The following is a 24,113-nucleotide window of genomic DNA, read 5'->3' as shown; positions in this document are numbered from 1 at the left end:
TCAAAATAGAAGAGAACATAATAAGCCTAAGGACTGAGGCAGGAAGGGACTAAATAGGAGCACATCATCCAGGAGAAGGGAACAGGAAAGAAGCAAAGAAAACCTAGTAAATCAGGAGGAAAGGAACACAGCTAATGTTCTAAAGTGTAATGGTGACATAAAAGTCACTCCAAAACTGTATATTATCAAAATCTCTTGTTAATAGGTATTGCCAAGAAAAAGAGATGTTAAAGTACAAAAACATGGGGCTGGGAAGGTGGCTCAGTGGTAGAATGCTTGCCTCGCATGCATGAGGCCTGGGTTCAATTCTTCAGCACCGCATAAGCAGAAAAAGCTGGAAGTGGTGCTGTGGTTCAAGTGATAGAGCACTAGCTTTGAGCTGAAAAGTTGAGGGACAGCACCCATGCCCAGAGTTCAGGCCCCATGACCAACCAAAACAAAACAAAACAAAAGATACAAAAACATAAATGAACAATTTTGATGTAAGAATAGGACTATAGGCTTTAGGGCTATATAGGAGAATACAATTTTCTCAAAAAGAGGAAAGGAGTAAAGCCTAGAGTGCCAATAGACTTTATTTTCAATGAGAGATCACTTCCTCTCTCTACTTAAAGCAAAGACAGGAATATGAATGTGCAGATAGTACAAGGAAGCTCTGATATGCATAAATTAGACTTCTTTAAATTTTTCTATAATATTGTGATGGCTCATTTCAGTATGGTAATAGAAATCTTAAGTAGTTTGAGATTTTCTGCCTTCTGTTTTCTTGGTTACCATTTCTCACATGTTGGACCCTATGAAGGGATCTCTTCCTTCTGTCTGTCTGCCAGTAGCTCTGTGATCCTTCCATGACATTCGCCTAATGCTGAACTATGTTTTCACTTTTAGGAATTTCTCAAGGCTGGTACCCATATAGTATTCCTAGAGATGTACTGCGATGGTCAGCTTTTTATCACTGTGACAAAATGCCTGAGAGAAACAATGTAAAAGAAGAAAGATTTACTTTGGCTTATGGTTTCCGAATTTCAGCCCATTGTCAACTAGCCATTGCTTTTAGGCCTGTAACAAAACAAACATAATTGGAAAAGGGTGTGATGGAGGACAGCTACTGCAGCCTGGAAGCAGAGAGAATTAGACAGAGGTAGGGATTGGGACAAGATAAGCTCTTCAGAGGCACATCTCCACTGACAAACTTCCTCCAGTCTCCTCTACCTCTTAAATAAGGCATCTACCCGTGAACTCACTATACATTAATCCATAGATATAGCTTAATCTAATCATCACCCTTATAATCCAGTCTTCTCCCACATCATCATCCGGAAATGGAGCTTTCAGCATATGAGCCTTTTGGGGAACACTTCATTTTCAAACCACAGCACATGTTGTCAAACATTCATTTTTAGGATCATGCTCCTTCTTCAGGCTTCTAAGCTATAGGTCTCTGAAATCTGAAAGCTCTGTTCTCCTCAACTCTTCTTCATCAGTCCCTCTGTTTCATGTCTAGAGTTGGAGCACAGCATAGATGGGGTACATGCTGTACTCACCTGGCCTTCGCTTCTTTCTGAAGACATTACCATTTCTACTAAGATTTTGCCTTCTGTATACTACTGGAAGACTGGCCAGTTTAGTAGTGGGAGTCCATATTTTCCTTAAAACAATGAACGTGAAACATATTAGTATATAGCACTTGTGTGTGTGTCTTTGTTTAATTTGTAACAAAGCCTTACAGACAGGTGCAAACAGTAAATCCTCTTTTGCAACCCAGAACTCATTGTTGAGTATGACATTTTGGTACATGTAAGAAGGAATATGATTTCTACAATAGTTGGGGGGAGGGAGACATATTAACTCACAGATTGTCTCTGAGAATAAAGTTGGAAAAGCTAAAAAAAAATGGATTTTTTACATATTTAGGGTAGGGAAGGGGGAGGGGATAAATTGATTTAAGTGTTTTAATTATAGCTATTAGCAAAAAAGCAAATAGATAACAAGTACTGACATGGATATAGAGAAAAGGGAGCCCTTTCACACTGTGGTAGGAATGTAAATTAGTACAACCATTATAGAAAATAATATGGGAGGCTGCAATGCTTGGTAAGAAATGTACGCATTATCCTGCCCATGTAATTGTAACCCCTCTGTACAGTATGTTCACAAATAAAATAAAATTAAATTAAAAAAGAAAAGAAAATAATATGGAGATTCCTCAAAAAATTAAAAATGGAGCTAATGATCCAGCTGTCACATTACTGGTTTAATATCTAAAGGAAATAAAATGAATATGTCAACAATATACCCTTATGCCTATGTTTAGCATAGCACTATTTACAATTGCCAAGATATGAGGTCAACCTAAGTATCCATCAACTGATGTGAATACTTAAAGAATACTTTGTGCATGTGGACCATGGAACACTGTGTAGAATGGAACACTATTCAGCTGGAAGAAAAGGATGAAATCCTGTTATTTATCTTATGGATAGAACTTGGTATCATTATATTAAGTGAAACCTATTTACAGAAAGAAAAGAACCACAAGAGACTATAAAAGTTAATCTCATAGCAATTAAGTGAAATGGTGGTTGCTAAAAGTTAGGGAGAAAAGAGGGGAGGTAAGGGTTTGGTTGATCAGTGGGAACTAACTTCCAATTACATAGGAATAAGAAGTTCTCGTATGGCATTGTAAAGTAGAGGGACTACACTTGACAATTTTGTATTGTGTATCTCAAAAAGGTTAAATATTTTGAATATGAAGAAAAGATTTTCTTTTTTTTTTTGTTTTTTTTGTCCAGTCATGGGGCTTGAACTCTGGGCCTGGGTGCTGTCCCTCAGCTCTTCAACTCAAGGCTAGTGCTCTACCACTTGAGTCACAGAGCCACTTCTGGCTTTTTTCTTTTTTTGCTTATGTGGTGCTGAGGAATCGAACCCAGGGCCTCAAGCATGCAAGGCAAGCGCTCTACCACTGAGCCACCTTCCCAGCCCGAAGAAAAGATTTTCAATATGAGGAAATGATAGCTGTTTGAGGATATTGACACAATTAACTTGCTTTAAACATCACACAATATATACATTTATTGAAAGATTACATTGCTCTCCTACTCTTATGGTTTTATATATCAGTGGAGAATTTAAAATTGAGTAATTAGGTAAATAAAATACCACCAGTACAAAAAGTGAAAGGTGTATAAAATGAGCATATATTGTGTGACATCAGGGTGCTAACTTTACCTTAATTCCTTACAATGAACTTTTTTGTGTATGCCAGCCCTGGGGCTTGAACTCAAGGGCACTATCCCTGAGCCTTTTTCTTCAAGGTTAGAACTCTGCAACTTGAACCACAGCTCCACTTCTGGCATTCTTGCTGAATAATTGGAAATAAAATTCTCAGTGACTTTTGTGCCCAGCCTGTAATCCTCACATCTCACCCTCCTGAGTAGCTATTAGCCTGGCCTTGACAATGAACTTTTTTTTTTAATTTTTTATTGTTATTATAAAGGTGATCTACAGAGGGGTTACAGTCTCATAAGTCAGGTAAAGAGTACATTTCTTTTTTTGCTTATGTGGTGCTGAGGAATCGAACTCAGGGCCTCAGGCATGCAAGGCAAGCGCTGAACCACTGAGCCACCTTCCCAGCCCCTTGACAATGAACTTTTAATTTGTGGTATTCTCCTGTTTTAAGGATGAAGAAGCTGAGGCTGTGTAAGATTGTGCGGTATGCCTGGTGGTCACACACACCATATTGATACTGCTAATGGCTAGGATTTTCTCTATGAACTGTGCCTTTCATTCTCCCACCAAAAGAGAGGTTAAAGGGCAGAATGCATAGCAGCAAGAGAAAGCTCTAGGGTATAGTTTTGGTCCTTAATACCTATGAGTAAATGATGGTGGGAGATGTTTAAAAAATACAATAATGAATAAGATATAATCTGTAGTTTAGGGCTATAGAGATACTAGTAGAAAAGCCAGGACACACATATACACAGACACATACAAACATATACACAGACACACACACACACACACATATACACAGACACACACAAACATGAGAGTGCCATGGGAGTTGAAAAATTCCTATGTTTCATGCATTCTGACACACCACTTCAGAAGCAAAAACAGCAACTGTAAAGGGAAATCACACTGTCTATTTGCCCACTGATGTCATTCATGTGGAGGGAAATTAAATTTCTGACCCTAGAAAGTCAGTCATCATGAGAACTAATACAGGGTGGCAAATAGAAACCTTACATTTGAAAATGATGAACACAATACTAAATTGAAGTGAAGTATTTGTTCTTAGTGGGGTTAGGGGGAGGAGGGTGTTTTATTTTAAGGCAGCATCTCACCTTGTTGCCTAGGTTTTCCTTAGATTCCCAGTCATCACCCTCTGCCTCCAAAATGCTTTGAATTACAGTCTTTTGCCGCATGAAGTGGTACATTGTAATGAAGAGTTAGAGAGGGAGTAGAGGAAAGTACCTGAAGAGTGAAGAAATTAGAAATTGTACTTTCAGAGATCATAAATCTGTATTATTTTTTTCATATTCTTATTGCCACCTCTTCTCCAATAAGTTTGAAAGCCAAGTCACAGTTAAAGAATATCCGTGGTCTCATGATCTACAAGTGAACACATGAGCTGAAGGTCCAGTGCTTTTTTCCTCTCATAAAAAAATTCAAAACAACTACTTGAATTTGTAGTAATAAGGTGCAATTGCAATGCAGACTCTGTCTTTTCTGTGTGCTCTTAGAGTAGTTAGTTTGTGTGCCCACTTGGATAAGAGGCTTAAAAAGGATTATGATCAGGTGCTTAGCATGGGACCTGGATTGTAACAGAATCTCTGCAAATGTAATTCACCTTTCTAGCACCTTCTTTTATCCAACATTTATATAGAGCAGCTAACTTTGGGCTATAAATACTATTTTGTCAGCATAACATACATTATGATGCGATAAGCAACTCCCAATGCCTACACCACTCCATATCTCAGTTGCTTAAACACAGTATCACAATATCTTTTCACATGTTCTTGCTTTCTCAGTCCTGGGCATAGCAAGAGCAACTCTCCAAGTGGCAATTCAGACTACCTAACCATCTTGACACAAAATCCCCAAGGTTTATCACATCAAAGACAGAACTACTCTTAGATGTTTCTGACTCACATTGACACTTATCAATCAGATTACAATTCTCTGGCCATTGCTTGTCCTCATCCCAGTTTGGAGATGTCCTCTGTGTACACAGAAAGTGAAAGTTGAATATTGACAAACAAAAGTAATGTCTATCACTACTCGGAGAGAACTGCAATTAGTAGTATCATCTGTCCTTCTCTGTGGAGCTCCCAATCCAGTGCTTTATTCCTGGATACATGAATATCTAGGAAGACCCAGGTGTCAACTCAAGGTATTTGAGAACTAGATGAAGTAGCCTGCGTTCAATATGAATAAGCTTGTGTGGCAAAATAGAAAAAGTTAACAGTTTAATATTAACTAAAGGACACAGGAATCTTTAATTTTCACTGAATAGATGTTCATGAATAAGAAGGCTCTCAGAAATGAAATGAGAATGCAAAGCAGCATAGACTGATGAAGGAAATAACGCCTGACAGGCATTTTGGCTTCTCAAATGTTCAGAATAAATAAATGAATGAATGAATGAATGAATGAATGTTGGGAATAAACACTGTTCTTGTTGTATCTGCTGCTTCCAATAAGCTTGAAATATTTCTGTGCTGGTCTTTTTTGCCACAGCAGAGAATGAATTCCTAAAGAAACTGTTATATTTCTACCAAGTTAAGAGTAAGGAAAATGTTGAGAAACAGGACTTTCTCATCTGCTGGAATGCTTTATGATAATGCAACTTTCTTTGATTGGTAGTTGTCAAATATAGATGGGTCACAGGAAGGAGAAATGATGTTGCTGTAAGTCTGACAATGCTAGATTAAGCGAAAAGCCCATTAACAGGTTTATGGCAAGATATTAGCAGTGGTTTCTCAAAAGTATTATAAATGATCTACATAAATTGATGTACATGTTTATAGTCGGAAACTGATGGCTCATGCCTGTAATCCTAACTATCCCAGCTACCCCAGGAGGCTGTGTTCTGAAGATTGTGGTTTAAGGCCAGCCTGAGCAGAAAAATTCTAAGACTCTGATCTTTGACTAACCATCTAAAAAACAGTGGAAGTGGAAGCTGGGCACCAGTGGCTCATGCCTGTAATCCTACCTGAGATCTAGCTCAGATCTCAGGAGGCTGAGATCTGAGGATCATGGTTCAAAGCCAGCCGAGGCAGGACCACTCAGAAAACCAGAAGTGGAGCTGTGGCTCAAGTGGTAGAGCGCTAGCCTTGAGCTGAAGATCTGAGGGACAGCGCCCAGGCCCAGAGTTCAAACCCCAAGAGACCAAAAAAAAAAAAAAAAATGGAAATGGAGTTATGGCTCAAAGTGGTAGAACGCTAGCCTTGACCAAAAAAGATCAGGGATAGCACCTAGGCCCTAAGTTCAAGCCCCACAACTGACAAACAAAATCCCAACAATAAATGTTTATAAGGAAAAGAGAAAGCAAACAGAAAAAGGGAACATGCATGATAATGCTTAGAGATATACACCTCAATCATTGTTCTACACGAAAACATCCGCGAGTCTTACAAAAACAGATCATATAATGCATACTACTCTGTCATCTCTCTTTTACTTGAGAGTATTTCTTGAATATTTTCTTCGTTAAGAAATAGACTTCTGGCCCAGAATTCAAGCCCTAAGACCGACAAAAAAGAAATATACTTTGCAGCATTATTTTAATAGCTGCTCTATATATTGTATCAATATTGGATCATATTTGTATCAAACTATATTATACTATTATATTGGTTACAAATAGTAACCAATGTGCACATCTTTGTTTTATTGGCTAACTTATCTAAATTTGAATTATTGGGGCAAAGCTAAGGTTTATTAAGAATACTGCAAGGGGAAACAAAGGAGGAGGCAACAATGTTTGATAAGAAATGTCCTCATTACCTTGCTCATGTAATTGTAACCTCTCTGTAAGGTATTTTCACAATTAAAAAAACTTACTAATTAAAAAAGTTGTTTCTATCCAGGCACCTGTGGCTCACACCTGTAATCCTAGCTACTCAGGAGGCTGATACTGAGCATCACAGTCCAAAGCTAGTCTGGGCTAGCTTCTTATCTCCAACTAGCCACAAAAAAAAAAAAATCTGGAGTACGGCTGTGGCTGTAGTGGTAGAGTGCTAGCCTTGAACAAAAAAGCTAAGAGATTTGGGTAAATGGCCAAAAGTGGGATTGCTGGGTCATAGGGGAGCTCTATGTGAAGTTTTTTGAGGAACCTCCATACTGCTTTCCAAAGTGGTTGAACAAGTTTACACTCCCACCAACAATGAAGTAAGGTTCCCTTCTGTCCACATCCCCTCCAGCACCTGTTGTTGTTAGAGTTCTTGATTTTTGCCATTCTAACTGGGGTGAGGTGGAATCTCAATGTTGTTTTGATTTGCATTTCTTTTATGGCTAGGGAGGTTGAGCATTTCTTCATGTGTCTATTGGCCATCTTATCTTTCTTTCTTCTTCAGAGAAGTTTCTCTTTAAGTCTTTAGCCCACTTATTTATTGGGCAGTTGTTTCTTTGAGGATTTGTTGTTGGGGGATTTAATTTTTGAGTTCCAAGTATATTTTAGATATGAGACCCTTGTCTGTTTTATAGCTAGTGAAGATCTTCTCCCAATCCATAGGATTTCTATTGATCTTGCTAGCTATGTCCTTTGCCATGCAGAAGCTCTGCAACTTCATGCAATCCCATTTGTCCAACCTTTCTTTGATTTGTTGTGTTTCTGGGTCTCTATTAAGAAAATTTCAGCCTGCACCAAGGAGACCTAGGGTTTCTCCTATTCCATCCTGTAATGTTTTCAGAGTGTCTGCTTTGACTCCGAGGTCTTTGATCCATTTGGAGTTGATTCTGGTGCGTTTAAAAACAAGACCACACTAAAGCTACCAGCACAACTATGTTTATTGCAGCATTATTTCCCATAGCTAAGATATGGAACCAACCCAGATGCCCCTCAGTAGATGAATGGATCAAGAAAATGTGGTATATATACACAATGGAATTCTATGCCTCCATCAGAAAGAATGACATTGCCCCATTTGTTAGGAAATGGAAGGACTTGGAAAAAATTATATTAAGTGAAGTAAGCCAAGCCCAAAGAAACATAGGTCCCATGGTTTCCCTTATTTGCAATATCTAGTATATGTATGAGTCAAGCAGAAAAGGTCAGATAATGTGATGTTAGGAAAATTAACCCTTAGATATGTATTTTAATGTTTTTTTCTTTCATGCATTTGTTTCTAACGCATTTATAAGATTATTTCTTTGTTGCTTTGTATGTCCCTCCCCCACAATATAACCCCTGCTTTCACTATATTTGATGTCGGTATAATTTGTGGAGGAGATGGGGAAAAACAAGTCGTTTAAGGATACAGGTGGACTTGTTGCAACAATGAGAAGTACAAGTTGTCATGTCGAAAACGAACTTTACAACATTGGTGCAGGGGGGGGGAGGGAGGCTGGGAAGGCATGTGAAGGGTAAACAAAGGAGGAGGCTGCAATGCTTGATAAGAAATGTACACATTATCTTGCCCATGTAATTGTAACCCTTCTGTACAGTATGTTCACAAAAAATAAAAACTAAAATTAAAAAAAAAAAAAGCTAAGAGACAGCACCCAGGTCCTGATTCAAGCCCCAGGACTGCCACAAAATAAAACAAACAAGCAAACAAAAAGTACATGTTTCTATTTATACTCCTTATTTTCAGGAGCCAATAATTCTGTAAGTATGATTCTAAAGACTTGGGTGTATTATGAAATGTACATTTAATCTTAAAAACAGAAAGCATTGTTCAGAATATTACCATAAATCCTTCTTTTTGTACTTTTTTATTGTAAAAATGCTGTACAGAGGGGTTACAGTTACATGAGCAAGGTAATGGGTACATTTCCTATTGAGCATTATTGTCTCCTCTGTTTTCCCCCTATCATCCTTCCCTCCCACCTCTATAACTACCCCCTCCCACCGAAGTTGTAAATCCTCTTATACGGGTACACAATCAAATATACAAAAGATTCACATTACATTTCTGTAAAAACAATGAAGATCAATTTACATTTTATTATTATATGCAGGACTAGGGGCAATACTAGAGTTTGACCTCAATTTCTTGCACTTGGTAGTTAGACTCTCTACCATTGGAGTCATGCCCTTTTGACTTTCATTATTTCTCCTATAGGGTCTCCCTTTTTCCCTGAGTTGGCCTGGATTTTGACCCTCATATTTACACTTTCTGCATTCCTGGGATGACTACTACATACATGCTACTACACCCAACTTTTATTTTGGTGGTAGGAGTGGTACCACAGTTTAAACTCAAGGTCTTGGCTTGGCTTACTTGTTTGACTGACACTCCACCAATTAATTGAGCCCTACTTTTTTGCTAGTTAGTTTTCAGATCTTTATGCATGCCTTTGAACTGCTGTCCTCCAGATATCAGCCTCTTGAGTAGCAAAGATTACAGGCATGATCTAACAGCATCTATCCATTTCTAGGTTTTTATAGGCTGAGATGGGATCTCCTGGTTATTTTTCCCTAGGCTGATCTCAAATTGTGATCTTCCAGATCTTAGCTTCCCAAGTAGCTAGAATTATAGGCATAAACCACCATACCTGTCTCCCGTATGCTATTGCAAATAGGCTTACGTTGATATATCATGGCCACTAGGCTAAACTGGATATGGAGAATAAGTTACTTGTTTTGACAAGAATTTGAATATCATAATGCTTTATTATGGCTAATGGCTGCTATTTGTGCCACAAATTGCTTAATGCTGGGCAATTTCTAGTTTTTCAAAATGTAAACTCAAAAAGTTTTAGCTAAATTTGAGCAACATAGATGAAATAGTTGAGTGTATATTTATATATAATCTTCCAACTTGGATATAAATAGCACTTTATTTTTTTAAACATTTTTATTATCTTTGGGTAGTTATACAAAGGAGTTGCCATTCTACAAACAGTATATGAGTACAAACCCTGTGACAACATTGTCGTCCATCTCTCTTAACCCATAACTTCTTAAGTAGCACTTTAAACACAAACTATAAAAAATATTTTAGAATTATTCTTTTGCCACTCTTTTATACTTCAAGAAGCAGTTTTGGTTCAACTCCTTTCACCTGTATTTTTAGCACCAGCATGCTGCCACTTTTGTAGATACCTATCCTCTTCCCTACCTGTTATCTAAGAACAGGGCTTTGTGAAACTGCCTGATGTAATCACTAGAAATTGTTTCCCCAGTTATGGAAACCTACTTACTAGTCATAATCTCTAGTAACCACTTGCTCCAGTGCCTTACTGTTTGTGTGTGTCACTCCTAGAGCTTGAACTTGGGGTCTGGATGCTCTCTAGTAGCTTTTATGCCAAAGACTAACACTGTCACTTGAGTCATTGCTCCACTTATGGCATTTTGGTGGTTAATTGGAGATAAGAGTATCAGAGACTTTCCTGCCCAGGCTGGCTTTAATCTATGATCCTTAGATATTTCAACTTCCTGCCTCTCTAGGATTATAGGTATAAGGTATCAGAGCCCAGCTTTGGTTGCCTTTTTAAGAGGTCTTTAAAACATGTATTTTCAACAGGATCCAACTCTTTGAATTGTTAGGTTATGGCTCCCAAAATAATTACTATCTCAGTATTTAATTACTTTCCTTCCATTTTTACCATCCTCTACAAATGGAGGACTGTTAAAACTATACAAATCACGCATTCTGTAACAATACTTTAGGCTAAAACATCTTCCCCAAAGAGTACTTTTTACAAAATAAAGTAATAGAGAATGCCTGATGTTACTAGAGGTCCACCTTACAACCAGTTATATATTACAGTTTAAACAAAAAAGAATAGGGATTTACACAAGTTTCTTTCGAGTTTTATGCAAAATGACTTGGATATGAAAGCTTTCGTCCATCTATAAGAAAGAGCTAAAGGATATGGTAGGATTGTCATGCTTTTAGCTGATGTAAAAACACTGAAAATAGAGTTCATAAAACCTACTGCTTTTAAAACACATTAGATCTTTTTAGAACTATAGGCTGTATTAAACTATAGGCCTATTAAACCTCATTTACTTTTGTGTTAATACACACGTGGAAGAAGGGGGGAAGAGGTGAAGAGAACACACACAAAAGCTAAAACAGGAGATATCTAGAATAAATGGTCTCTTGGTGTTGCATTACCAAAACTTTGGTACTCCAAATGAAATATTTCCAAAACCGACAGGCTAGATTTCCCTATAGTGTTATTCTCTTTAAAATGTATTATATTGTTTCCATTCTTTTCATCTTAGTATTTCCAAGAGAATCAGACTGAAGAACATTTTACAGATAAGGTGGCAGCTATTTGATTGATATGTTTGTACATAGCATATGGTGCATTCTTCCCTCTCACACTGTTTTGAGTCTTTGTTCTTGCCCACAATAGTAGTATATACAAGAACCATCCTGAAGCTTCCCAATGGTACATGTATGCAATACACATCATCTTAAAAAGCAATGAACAGTTTGCCATCACATTCTTTATTATTTGAAGTAAATCAAGCTGAGAGACATAGAGCTTAAAATAAGTTGTGTTAGAACTCTAATTCTATAAGATATTACAATTTCATAAGCTTATAAATGCCATTTAAAATGTTAATTAGAAGATGCATTTGTTTTAATTCATGATACTGAAAATATTGACTGAATTTTGCATTAACACATTTAGGGGTACAGATGTCATTTTTCATGAGATTTCCTGAATGATGTAATTTTCATTCTTCATATAGCAGTTTGATCATTTTACAGATTTATTTCACATAATTAGTAGTAAATGAGAAATTCAATTGCTGATATATAACTATTTTTCTGTAATATAAAAAGAAGTTAATATTTCTGAATTATAAATAAGAACAAATATTTTGAAGACATCTGGTCTACAGCTGTCTGAAATAAGATAATTTAAAACAGTGTAATTAAATGCAAGACATACTGAAATATTCACACCTTAGAATGTAAAAAAAAATCTCATCCCATTTTAATGTGATTTGTTAAGTTGGATTTTTTTTTAAAATTTTAGTGTCCTACAGACCCTCATTCTGTCATTGCAGAAAAGACTGACAAACTAAACTAAAATTAATCCATGTTTTTTAAAGCCTAAATAGAACTATGATCTACTATCATCATCATTATTTTCATTATTATTTTATATATCGAATAACCTCCACTCTTAGCCTAATAGGACTAGGTCTAAACTTAAACCTGTCTCTTCCCTTTTAAGATTTACACTGCTCTATTCAATCACTGGGAATGAGAAAATAGTAGAAGGGCCTATAATCTCACTCCTGAGAATGTATATTCTTGTGTGCATAAAGGAGATCAGTAAATGTAGGAAGAAGTCGTTCAGACTGTGGAAGTGAGGCCCATCTTTAGCACATTCTCATGATCAGCAGAGAATCATTCTTTGAAGGAATTTTTTTCTTTTAAGAATATCTGCGTTAGGTATAATATTGACAGTTTGGGAAGAAAGAAAAATATTGAATATACCCTCTGTAACCTAACCTTAAAATGTAAAAAATAAAGATTCCTTCCCCAACAAAGGATGTCAAGCCTTAAAACTTCAATGGCAAACGAGGTTTATTTTGCTTTTTGGGTTTTTTTGTTTGTTTTCTCCTTTGTTGCTGTTCTTGTTTTCTGTACCTTCTATCTTTTTTAAATAATTATATTTTATTGTAAAGATGCTGTACCAAGGGGTTACAGTTACATGAGTAAGGCAATGAGTATATTTCTTGTTGGGTATTGTTACCCCGTCTCTTATTGTTCTCCCACTATCCCTTCCCTCCTCCACCTCCCTCATTCCTCTCCTGCCCCCGACTGCCTGAACTTGTAAAGTTCATTTCCAGTATACTGTCTTGTGGTATCATTGTTGCAGTGGGACATCCTGTGTCCTTGTTTCAGCGTTTTGTTATTCCCCTTCCTCTCCCCAAATTAGACAAAGGTATATACAAGATTCAGGGTACCAAAATCAATTACAGTGACAACAGGGGATCTACCATAGTGGGAAGAACATACAAAGGAAACAAAAAAAAATTGCATAGTACATTAAAAAACCTCAACAACAAAGAAAGACCTCTTGTGTCCTTATCTTGGGGTTCATTTCATTTTTGAGCCTTTCTGCTCATCTGATAAAATTATCCTAGATGTATACTAATTATTGCAAATGAGGGAAACCCTGGAACCTTTATTTCTTAGGGTCTGGCTTACTTCGCTTACTATGATTTTTTTCCAAGTCTTTGTATTTCCTAACAAATGGGGCAATGTCATTCTTTCTGATGGAAGCATAGAATTCCATTGTATATTCCTGTCTTGTATGTAAGTTTATCTGTTTTGTGGAGGTTAAGGAGTAGCATAGAAATGGTGGCACTAAGGGTGAACAAATGCAGCAGTGATACTCACTAGTTGACAGTGACCTATCTTGTGTGGGAGGAGGGACAGGAGGGAAAAAACAGGGAAAAAATGAGGGAGGAAATGACACTGTTCAAAAGAAAATGTACTCATTATACCTGACTTGTGTAACTGTAACCCCTATGTATACCACCTTTACAATAAAATTTTTAAAAATTAAAAAAATATTCAAATATTTATTAGCAAAATAGTCTAAACTTAAAATATAAAATAAGAAGATATGTGCTCACTATCTGACGTACATAACTGAAACCCCTCTGTATATCACCTTTACAATAACAATAAAAAATAGATTTTAAAAAATTCAATGGGACTGGGCATCATCCTAGGAAAGACGTGTGAGGATGTGAAAACACTCAGTGGCTGCTATAGTGGAATAATAGGGAGAAATGTCTGTGTGAATGCCAGAGATTCCCCTCGCCAGCAAAGACCCTGAAAAGAATTGGCACTGTGACTTTCTTTTCAACATATACCCTAAGGTAACACAAGCTGTATTTTGTGTGTTTATTTCCAGGGAGCATGACAAAGATCCAGAGACATTTTTTAAGGTATTAATGCACCTAAAGGATTTAGAACTTCCTTTTCACATCTCTGTCCTCGGAGAAACTTTTACAGATGTCCCAGGTACTTCTTCCAAATTTTCTAATTTATATTTCAATAGATGATGTAAGCTCTACAACTTAAGTATTAATTTCCATGTTTTTCTTTGTTAGAATAATCAAGATGAGCACTGTTAACCAAAAGATTATACGATGGCATTAAAGTCCGATTCAATTAAAAAAATACTTAAGTAAGCATTCTTTGATTTTAGTTGAGAACATGAAGTCATCTATTTTATCAAATATAGTTTATACACTGAATCTTGATGTAAATAAAATATATTGCTATAGGCATCTTAACACTTAAGGAAAGTGGGAAATTGTAATTGGATGTACAACCCCTCACCTCTGGGGTCACTGGTTTGAATCATGTTCACATTGGTAATGGCTGAAATACATTACCATCTGTTAGGTGTCCTATGTAAAGCATTTGGGCATCTAACTTTGTAATGTGGAATGAACTGCCATCCACATCATACTTGTCATCAGTCTGCACCTTTTTTATTGAACTTGCGAAAGACACAAAATTGGCACCTGTTAGCAACAGGTCCTCTTATTCCATGTCCTTCACCCTGCATCCTCCCCAGTCATGTTTGCGTCAGTAAACTGAGCATCTGATGCTTCTCATAAGAGCTTGCATTCATGTCTTTAAAAGCTTTGGATGTTGAGCGTTATTTGAAAACTAAATATAAAGTGAACAGAAGAGTTATTCAGAAATGACCCTAGCTACCATGCATTATACATTGAAGGACCACCTACAGTTTGATTTCACTCAGCAAATACTTTCTGATCTAGTATAGTGCTAGTAACTACTCCTAACATATAGTCATTAGCTTCATCTTTGTAGTTTATCTGTGCCTCCTGCATCTTATGGACACTGATTTGTTCTCTGTTTCTGAGAAGTAAGGCACGAAGCTTCTTTAGACAACATTTGTGTAATTTTCTTCTATTTTGTCCTTCTGATATGTACTATGAGACATTTTATGAAGCTTTGTCAGATCTCTCAACTCTATATGCTTTTGTATTTACCTCACTTTCAAATTATGTAATATACATCTGCATTTTCTTATCTCCTCCACTCCATGTATACGTGTATATATGTGCCCTCAACTGTAGCATCTGTGAGGTCCAGAGACTATCTTGTTCTCCACTGTAGCTCAAAATGCAATGGCGAGATCATCATATTGCTGGTGCTCAGAATATTTATCAGATAAATAAGGTAATTTAAGCTCACTTCCCCTGAAGGAATTATCCTTTTGGGGGGGAGGGAAGGAGGGTCCGGTCATGAGGCCTGAACTCTGGGCCTGGGCGCTGTCCCTCAGCTCTTCAGCTCAAGGCTAGTGCTCTACCACTTGAGCCATAGCACCACTTCCGGCTTTTTTTCTTTTTGCTTATGTGGTGCTGAGGAATTGAATTCAGGGCCTCATGCGTGCAAGGCAAGCGCTCTACCACTGAGCCTCCTTCCCAGCCCAGAATTGATCTTTTTGAAAGAAGATGATTGGGCTGGGATGTAGCTCAGTGGCAAAGCGCTTGCCTAGCAAATACGACGTTCTGGGTTCGATCCTCAGTACCAAAAAAGAAAAGACAAAAACCAACCAGTTTTTTTAAAAAAAGAAAGATGATGGTAGCGGTAGGAAATTTGTGATAAGCATGTGAAACATTTTCATTTTTGCTGATATTCTTATAACAACGGAAAGCTTTAAAAAAGCTCTTCAAATTTATTTCCTAAGTATTTCCTCATCCCATTAGATACTAAAATGGATTCCTCCTTTCTTCTTTCTGTCTGCATCACAAGAAACATGTCAAAAATAATATAAAGCTGGTCATAGTGGTTAATTGTAATTCTAGCTCCTTGAGAGGCTGAGATAGAGACTATGGTAAGGAAAGTCACAGTTTTGGGGTATCCCAAACAGAACAGGAGACTCATCTCATTAGAAAAAAAAAACTGGGTGTGGTAGTACACACCTGCATCAAGTCCTGGGGGGAAAAATGTTACCAAAAGCCAAGCATGGTGGTCCACATCTATAATGTACTTTCCTACTTGGGTGAGAAGAAGGAGGATAGATAGTATAAGAATAGCCTTAGTAGGGGGTGGGGATGGGTAGTGAGACTATCTAGAAAACATAACCAAAGCAAAAATGAGCTTTGGATGTATCTCAAGTGGTAGAAAACTTAACTAGCAACTGTAATGAATTCAGACTTCTCATGCTACAAAAATAAAAGACAGGGGAAGACAGACAGACAAACAGACAAAGATTATTCCTACCATGTGTTCATCGCAAAGCAGCACTCAACTTGTTACTGTTGTTCAGAGACTCAAGCTCATAGATAAGAAAGCAAGCACTAGCTCAAGCATTATAAGTTACCAAAAGGAAGACAAAACTCAGGAACTATTCCATCAACAATTAATTATTTTGTCTTAGAAAAAGTATGACAACCTGTTAAATTCATTAGCTAGAACTTTTCAAAGCACTGCTCAATTTAAATAAGGTCAGGAAAAATAATCCTACTACGTGTTGCGAAGGGAAAACACAAGCCAAGCCCTAGTGGCTTTTTTGAAATCTTGGTTTGAAATCAGCCTGGGAAGGAAAGTCTACAAGATTACAAATCCAATGAATTAGCACAAACCTGGCCTAGAAGTATGACTGTATAGCTCATGTGGTAGAGGGCCACCAGCTCTGAACAAGTCAACCAAACAATAGCATGGGCCAGACCTCTGAATGCAAACCCTGGAGCCAGATTTGGGGCTGGGGGTTGAGTGGAAGAATCAGGAGCAGAAATATTTGGTGACCTTCATAATGGATCTCTATAGCTCCAACTTAGTACTATCCATCATGGTTTGTGGGTCCTTGGAGCAAAAACCAAGCTAATTCAAGGTTTCTACCTTAAGAAACCTTGATGAGATTATCCCAGTTGAGTAAAAATGTTGCAAACTAGGAAACAAACCATCTGGTATCTAAAGACATATCTAGAAACTGTCCTGTATGACAGAACCTATATGAAGTGAAGATTTTTCTCTTGTGAAATGGAGTTAATTATCACTTACCAACAACTTGGCATTTTGAAAAGCTTACAGTAATTGACAATCTGAAGTAGTTCGCTTCTACTGCAAGAGGACATTTGGCAATATATAGAGAAATTTCTGGCTATTACAACTCTAGGCAGAGATTGCTCCTTCAGCTAGTGGATGGACACTAGCAATGTTTTTAAGCTTCACAGCTGCACTCCATAGAACAGTCCCGTCTTACAAAGACTGATCCAACCAAAAATGTAAACAACACCAAAATTGAGAAACTCTGATTAATAGAATTTAAAGTCAGCAAACAGGTTTGGAGATGGTTCTGGTAGCTTTCTAGGTTAAGCTCAGTTAACCCTTTAGCGCAATAGAAAGGAAGAGGTGGGAGAGGGAAAGGATAATTAAACCACCTGCCCTATCGAGTTCACTGAGTTATAATGAGGATTTCAGCAGAATTAGATAATTTGGGAAAAGTACTACTATGCAGATTTTGTTATTAGACTCGTGGACTTCCATGTAGAATTTTTAAACTATGTAGAGTAAGTCTTTAGTGCATTTTTTCATCCAAAGATATTAGTAATGCTGCACTTCAAAAATTCATTTTTAGTCCCAAAATTGAAAGGTCATTCTGCTACATAAACCATCTGTGTCTGACACTGTGTTACAAATGAACCAAAAAGCCTAGAAGCTCCTCAATGCTAATATTTGAATGTTGGCCAATTCTCATGACAAGGTCACATTGTTAGCCCTTGAAATGATTTAATTTAAAAAAACACAAATGCTTAAGACATCAAAGCAATGGAATGTGTTTGTGTACTTAATAATTTCCCACAAATTCTAAACAGAATCTTATTTTCTATGGGAAGCCAAATCCTTAAGTAAGGCTTTTCTTCCTTCCATACTACAGACATGGTAGGAGAAAAGAATTTTAGATTTGGACATTAGGGTGGCCAGAGAGGTTGCAAGGAAACTCAAAATGTGAAGTATGGTTTTGGCAGACAGAAGTCTTTCTGATTCACCCTTAAAGTTAAGGTTAAGAACAATATGTGGAGGGCTTCTGTTTAGTATCTAGTATGGTAGTGGTATTACTATGATCTATGATTCTTACTTAGATCTAGAGGCAAATGTTCGATACTCATATAGCATTTACCTCTCCTCCCACCTTCTCCTTCAGTCAGCTTCAGCTACTAGCTCATTTTCAACAATTTGGCTCCCTAAAGAGTGAAATGCTTGGAAAGTTCTAGGAACACAAATAGCAAATATTATATTTATATAGAACTTTTAATTTTTTTACTGCAAAGTCTAGAGAAGAAAAGCTATTAATATGACATAAGATTATATGTGAGATGAAGTAAATGCCCTAATAAGTCTAACTAAATTCATTCTATCCATGCCATACCATTGCCTAAACCTATTCCATTCCTTGTAATCTCCTTAAAATTTTATCACTAACACTATTTCTAAAGTAGAGTTAAGTACCAAGTTCTTCTTATGGCCTAGCATCATGTAAAGTACTGAGAATACCGAAAAGAAAGCATAGTCCTGCTCCTAGAAGTTTCAAGTCTGATTGGAAAGAAAAAATATTTTATGTATTCATATTTTATTATCCCATGGCCTTTGAAAAATTATACCACCTTAAGTAGTTTTGAATACACTATTTTCTAACCCTTAATGAACAGTCCTTACAGCAAGCCAGTGATTTAGATAATCAAACAAGTATTGACATCCCCAATTTATAACTGAAGAAAATGACTTACAATGACTCCATTTTAGAAGCATGGATGTGAATTAGATTCTCAGTAGACGGAGCTACCCTCATAGGGTTCCTAGAAGTAGACATATGTTTACTTTCCCAAGAATATGACTGGGAAAATCGGTTTCCTAAGAATCTGAAATTCAAACTAAAGTCTTCTCTCTCCCAGTCTTTGCTGAAGTGAAGAAAACAACAAACTGTAATGAGACTCAAATAACTGTAGACATACTTGCTTCTGACAGGAAAGAGTAAATGCTATATTAGAAATCATAGTATCTTTTAAGATAACATGAATTTAACAAGGTTCCAATTAGGCTGCCAGAGTATTACTTTATATATCTTACAAAATGGTTTTGAAATCCAAAGAAAATAAATGAATGAATGGGCAGAATGTCAAGGAAATCATTTACAAAGGAATCATACTGTAAAACAAGACTTGCCAGATTCGGAACATATATGAATTGATCATTTTTAGAAGAGTGCTTTGCAAATTCTGAAACATAAAAGTAGAGAAGCATACAATAATGGAGAGCTCAGAACCAAGATAAACTTACTTACATTTTTAAAAATCTGAAAAACTTAGTATGACAAAATTTAATTGACATATTTCAGCTCTAACCTGATTTGTTCTGTGAAAATTAGAAACTCAGTAAGGCTGGGCATCAGTGGCTCGCCTGTAATCCTAGCTACCCAAGAGGCTGAGATATGAGGACTGCAGTTTGAAGCCAGCCCAGACAGGAAAGACTGTGAGACTTTTATCTCCAATAAACTACTTTTAAAAAGCCACAAGTGGTGCTGTGGCTCAAGTGGTAGAATACTAACCTTGATCACAGAGAGGCTCAGGGACAGGGCCCAGGCCCTGAATTCAAGCCCCAGGATTGGGAAAAAAAAAAAAAAAAGAAAGAAACTCAATAAAATTAATAACTTCCATGTAATAAAAATCAGTAAAATATATTATGTATATTATCCTCTATATAAAAGGAAAGAATATATAATTAGTTTCTTATGTATAGCTGATTATATATAAATAAAGCATTTGCACTAAATATGAAAGTATAAATTAAGGTTTGCAATAGCATAAACGCATTATTATAAGTATGATAGTATGCCACGGCTAAGCCTTTATGCTGGTATATCATTTTATATCACAATGGTATCCTCAATCTGTATAACTTACTCTTCTCTATTTACAGGTGAGAATATTAAAGCTTAAATTAAATAACTTGCCCAAAACCATTCAGCTAATAAACAATGAACAAAAATTATATCAGAAGAAATAAATACTAAGTCATATCTTTAAAAAAGAGCTTTAATTTTTACCAGTAATTAAATAAATATAAATGCAAAGAATTTATGACAGAGCAGTTGCATTCACCAAAGCAATAAAGATAAAAGTATATCATAACTAAGATTAGCCAACTGGTCGAGCAACATCTGCATGTAGGATAACAGCAGTGTAAATTATTTTTTGCCAAGCCATAAAAATTAATAAACTCGTTGATTTCCTTATTAATATCCCATCAGAGAATGTATCCCATGGAAATAATCACATAGGGAATAAAACAGATGACAAAACTTGTCCTTGTTCCAATCTTTTCTCTGACATCCCATAGTTAACAGCCCTATAAGATCATGTAATTTCTTGATCCTACGCCTCTTTCTGTTTATGTTCCTCATCTCCTGATCTTGTCCTTTCTTTTCTAGGCTCCCATACCCTTAACACAGATATCATATCATCTACCTGCTATTTATTACTGGTGTTCTTTTCAAACCCAGACCATCCGTCTCAGTGAGAATCTATTCCATAGTTTTTCTGTAGGATACAATTAATTTTTTTTTTTTTTTTTGTAGTATGTGAGGTTCTTCACAATCTGACTCTAGCCTTATGGCTTATGGGTTGCAGTTCTTTTCACCATTTTCTGAATACATCTGTTCATTTACCCACCTCCCAATCCCAATCCTGTGCCATTCATTGTTGAATTCTTTGTTCCTTCCCACATAAGCAAACCCTTCTCCATCTGGCAAAATCCCAACTCCAGTGTTTTTTCTTGTCCCATACTTTCCTTTCCCTTCCATATCACTTCATAGCACCTGTGTTCACCCCATCAGCTACCGATCACACTGCACTGTGGTCACTTGTTGGTTAGCTGCCATAAGGGCGCCATGGCTAGAGGACACTTTGCTGTGGGAAGTGTGATTTCTGAAACAATCAGCAGCAGTCCTAGTTGAGGGCCCACCTACCATGGCCAATATTCACTAATTACCATACAAAGTGAGTCATGGTAAGATTTCCATTCAGTGCTTGAGCAGCTCTCCTTTCCTTTCTTAAGAAAGGTTTATCCTTCCTTCCCAAATGCAAATAACTGGAAACAACTTACTCTCATTCCTCAGGGTGTCCTGTAAGAATCTGTCTTTTTCCTATGGTCACTCCCAGGAGTGCCATCTCCTGCTTGTAGTTTAATCCTGCAGCTTCTGTAAGTGGAATATTTATCATTTCTACTGAAACCAGAAGATTCAGTGCAACTTTCAAGGCAAGATCGTTTTCCCCCCCACCAGGGAAAGACCATGAAGATAATATGTTCCGGAATACAATTCCCAACACATCTCTCATGAAATTGGTCTCGCAAGTTATAACTATGCAGACATCACTAAGAGAAAAAAATCCCTTTCATTTTCATAAACTATCGTCAAAGTTTGTAAGAAATGTGCATTTGAAAAACACACAAAAACATTAATTAGTAAAAAAGATGAAGAGAATAATAGGAGAATATACAACTAAAAACATAATTTTGAAAACTTGTAAATACATTGATGATATAAGCTGATATGTAGGAAAGACAGAATATATTAGAGTGCAACTGCTATACAGTGCTTTTGTGATTTTTACTTTTTCAACTCCTGTAGTTGTACATGGTCAGATTTGGGTTGTGATGTGGCCAAAACAGTATTTGTTCCACTCTAGGTTTGTGTCAGGATACCTGTGTGTTTAACATTTTTGTTTCATGTTGTACATATCAGAATAGGAGTCTGACAGAAATTATAAGTGAGTGTCTGGATCCAACTAGTGAACATTTCCAGCTCTATCTCTCTTCACTTAAACTGTCTCATTTGTAAAATGGAAACTGTCACAGAGTCTTACTGCAATGGAATGAACAGTACCAGGAACTTAGAAGGAAGATATATTTCCACTTCTGCCACTGATGATCCATCTCACTTCTTCCAACCTCAGTTCACTCATCCCTAAAATAAAATCAGGCAAAAGAAGGTATAACTTTGAGGGATTTTAGAGATTAGAGCTATCTTAACTTTTAAAATGGGGTTCATATCCCTACCATAATAGGAATTTGTCATAGTGGCACTTTATGAAACTTTTATTATGAGAACAAAGTCATTTCATACTTTTCAAAACACATCTGCACTCTCAATCAAAAACCTCCACTTAGGTGGTTGAAAACCAGGTATCTAGACTGTCACAGTGATTGCAGTAGCCCTGTAATACGTTTTTGATCATATCATTCATTGCCTCCCATTCTGTTCTGTTCTTACTTCAAGTACACACTGGAGTCTTCTTCCTTTCTATCTGTCTGTCTGTCTGTCTGTCTACTTTTTGCTGTAGGTTACTTTTCAGATATAGTCTTACATTTCGGTTGAGATCAGCTATGGTTTTCAACCCTTCAACACACTGCCTCCCACACAGCCAAGATGGCAGGCACATACACCACATCAAGCCACTGTCTTTCTTCCCTTGCTTCTGGCTTCAGATTATGATTCTCTTATATGTGTCTCTGTCATAGCCAGAATTGCAAGCATGTCCCAACATATCTGCTTCATTTTATCTTCCAAGATGGCCTCTTTTCTCCTGTCCTGTCCATATAATATTAGTATAGTTTCTCAGTGTATCCTTCCCATGTTGTTTTAAATACAATAGCCCCTCTTTTCTGCTCAGGTTAAATTCCATACACTCTTAAAACCAGGGACAATACCAAAACCTATCCATGTTATATTTTTCCTGTACATGCATATATATGTGTAATGCCTTTCCATCTTAACTCAGCACTTATCACCTACTTTGGACATAACTTTTAAAGTTTGAGGTTTGACAGCAAAGCTAGTATGAATTTCTTTTTCTTACTTTGCAATTTTATAGAAGATTGATTCTTTCCATACATTTTACCAATCATCATATCAGGTTTCCTTTTTTTCTTTCCCTATTAGATCAAGAACTTTCTCCTTTTCAGCTTTCCACAGCTGCTCTTTGGCATAACAAATTTACTGTACCACTCCTCTTTCTCTTTCAGGCCATGTTAAATAAATTAAAGGTTATTTGAACACCAACAGTAGCTACTATTGCAGTTGATCTGTTAACCAATTAAAATAGCAAGTGGCTGATTTGGGGGAGGAGGAGGTTTAGGGGAGGTGGAAATGTATTGAATACCATATGGAGGTACTGGACATAAGACACATGAGATCTCATCATACTGCTCAGAATGGTATATAGTTTTAAACTCAGAAATTGTTTATATCTGGAATTTTCCATTCAAAATTGTCAATATCTCAGTTTATCATACGCAACTGAATCATGAATGAGGGGAACACTGTATCTTTGTAACCTACCTTTAGTCCTTACATATAAATAAGTTCTATGGGCTCTAGCCTAGATTATTCAGTGTTCCCAGAAGATAGATCACACAGTAACACCTAGAGCCCCCTTTTCTACCTGTCAGATTTCAACCCAACATTCAGGAGTTAATTCAGTCACTTTCCCAGACCTCTAAAAGAATTATGCTATCATCAGGCTAGATGTGTTGGTGCAGCTGTACTTGCAGCTACATAGGATATACAGGGAGGAGGATGCTGGTCCAGAGTTAGCCCTGGGGGGAAAAATGCATAAGATCTTGTCTGAAAAACAAGATAAAGATGAGACTAAAGTAGAAGAGCAAGGCATTGAAATAAAGCCCGGGCACCATAAAAAGGAAGGGAAGGATTACAAGTACATCTAGCAGTGCACTTGTAATCTTCCTGGAACAAGGTTCTTCAGCATGACATAGGATCCAAAGATCCTAATATCCTCATAATAAGGGTGTTTGCATGATTTTGACCAAGGAATATATTTTCATTTGGGATTTAGTATGCCCATGCATAATTGTATGTTTATAATTGAAACAAAGTTTTCATAACATGATGCATTT

The 24,113-nt window shown here is 36.8% G+C and overlaps 1 protein-coding gene and 1 non-coding gene across 8 annotated transcripts in view; both read left to right on the top strand.

Annotated features, from left to right (window-relative positions):
* The window catches only part of Gtdc1 (glycosyltransferase like domain containing 1), a 355,236-nt gene that overhangs the window by 316,984 nt on the left and 14,139 nt on the right, over positions 1–24,113 (top strand). For all 7 annotated transcript variants that reach the window (XM_042683442.1, XM_042683443.1, XM_042683440.1 and 4 more), the window contains one exon: positions 14,071–14,180. In XM_042683442.1, the coding sequence (XP_042539376.1) occupies positions 14,071–14,180 (110 nt within the window). The remainder of the gene's footprint in view (positions 1–14,070; positions 14,181–24,113) is intronic.
* Positions 1,683–1,812, top strand: LOC122110882. Its single transcript, XR_006147942.1, has one exon. It is a non-coding gene; the product is annotated as a small nucleolar RNA SNORA40 (small nucleolar RNA).

The sequence above is a fragment of the Dipodomys spectabilis genome, unplaced genomic scaffold (assembly GCF_019054845.1).
Source record: "Dipodomys spectabilis isolate Male_0828 unplaced genomic scaffold, ASM1905484v1 ptg000081l, whole genome shotgun sequence".
Lineage (NCBI taxonomy): Eukaryota > Metazoa > Chordata > Mammalia > Rodentia > Heteromyidae > Dipodomys > Dipodomys spectabilis.
The sequence above is the reverse complement of the archived record's forward strand: the minus strand, read 5'-3'. Positions and strand labels throughout refer to the sequence as shown.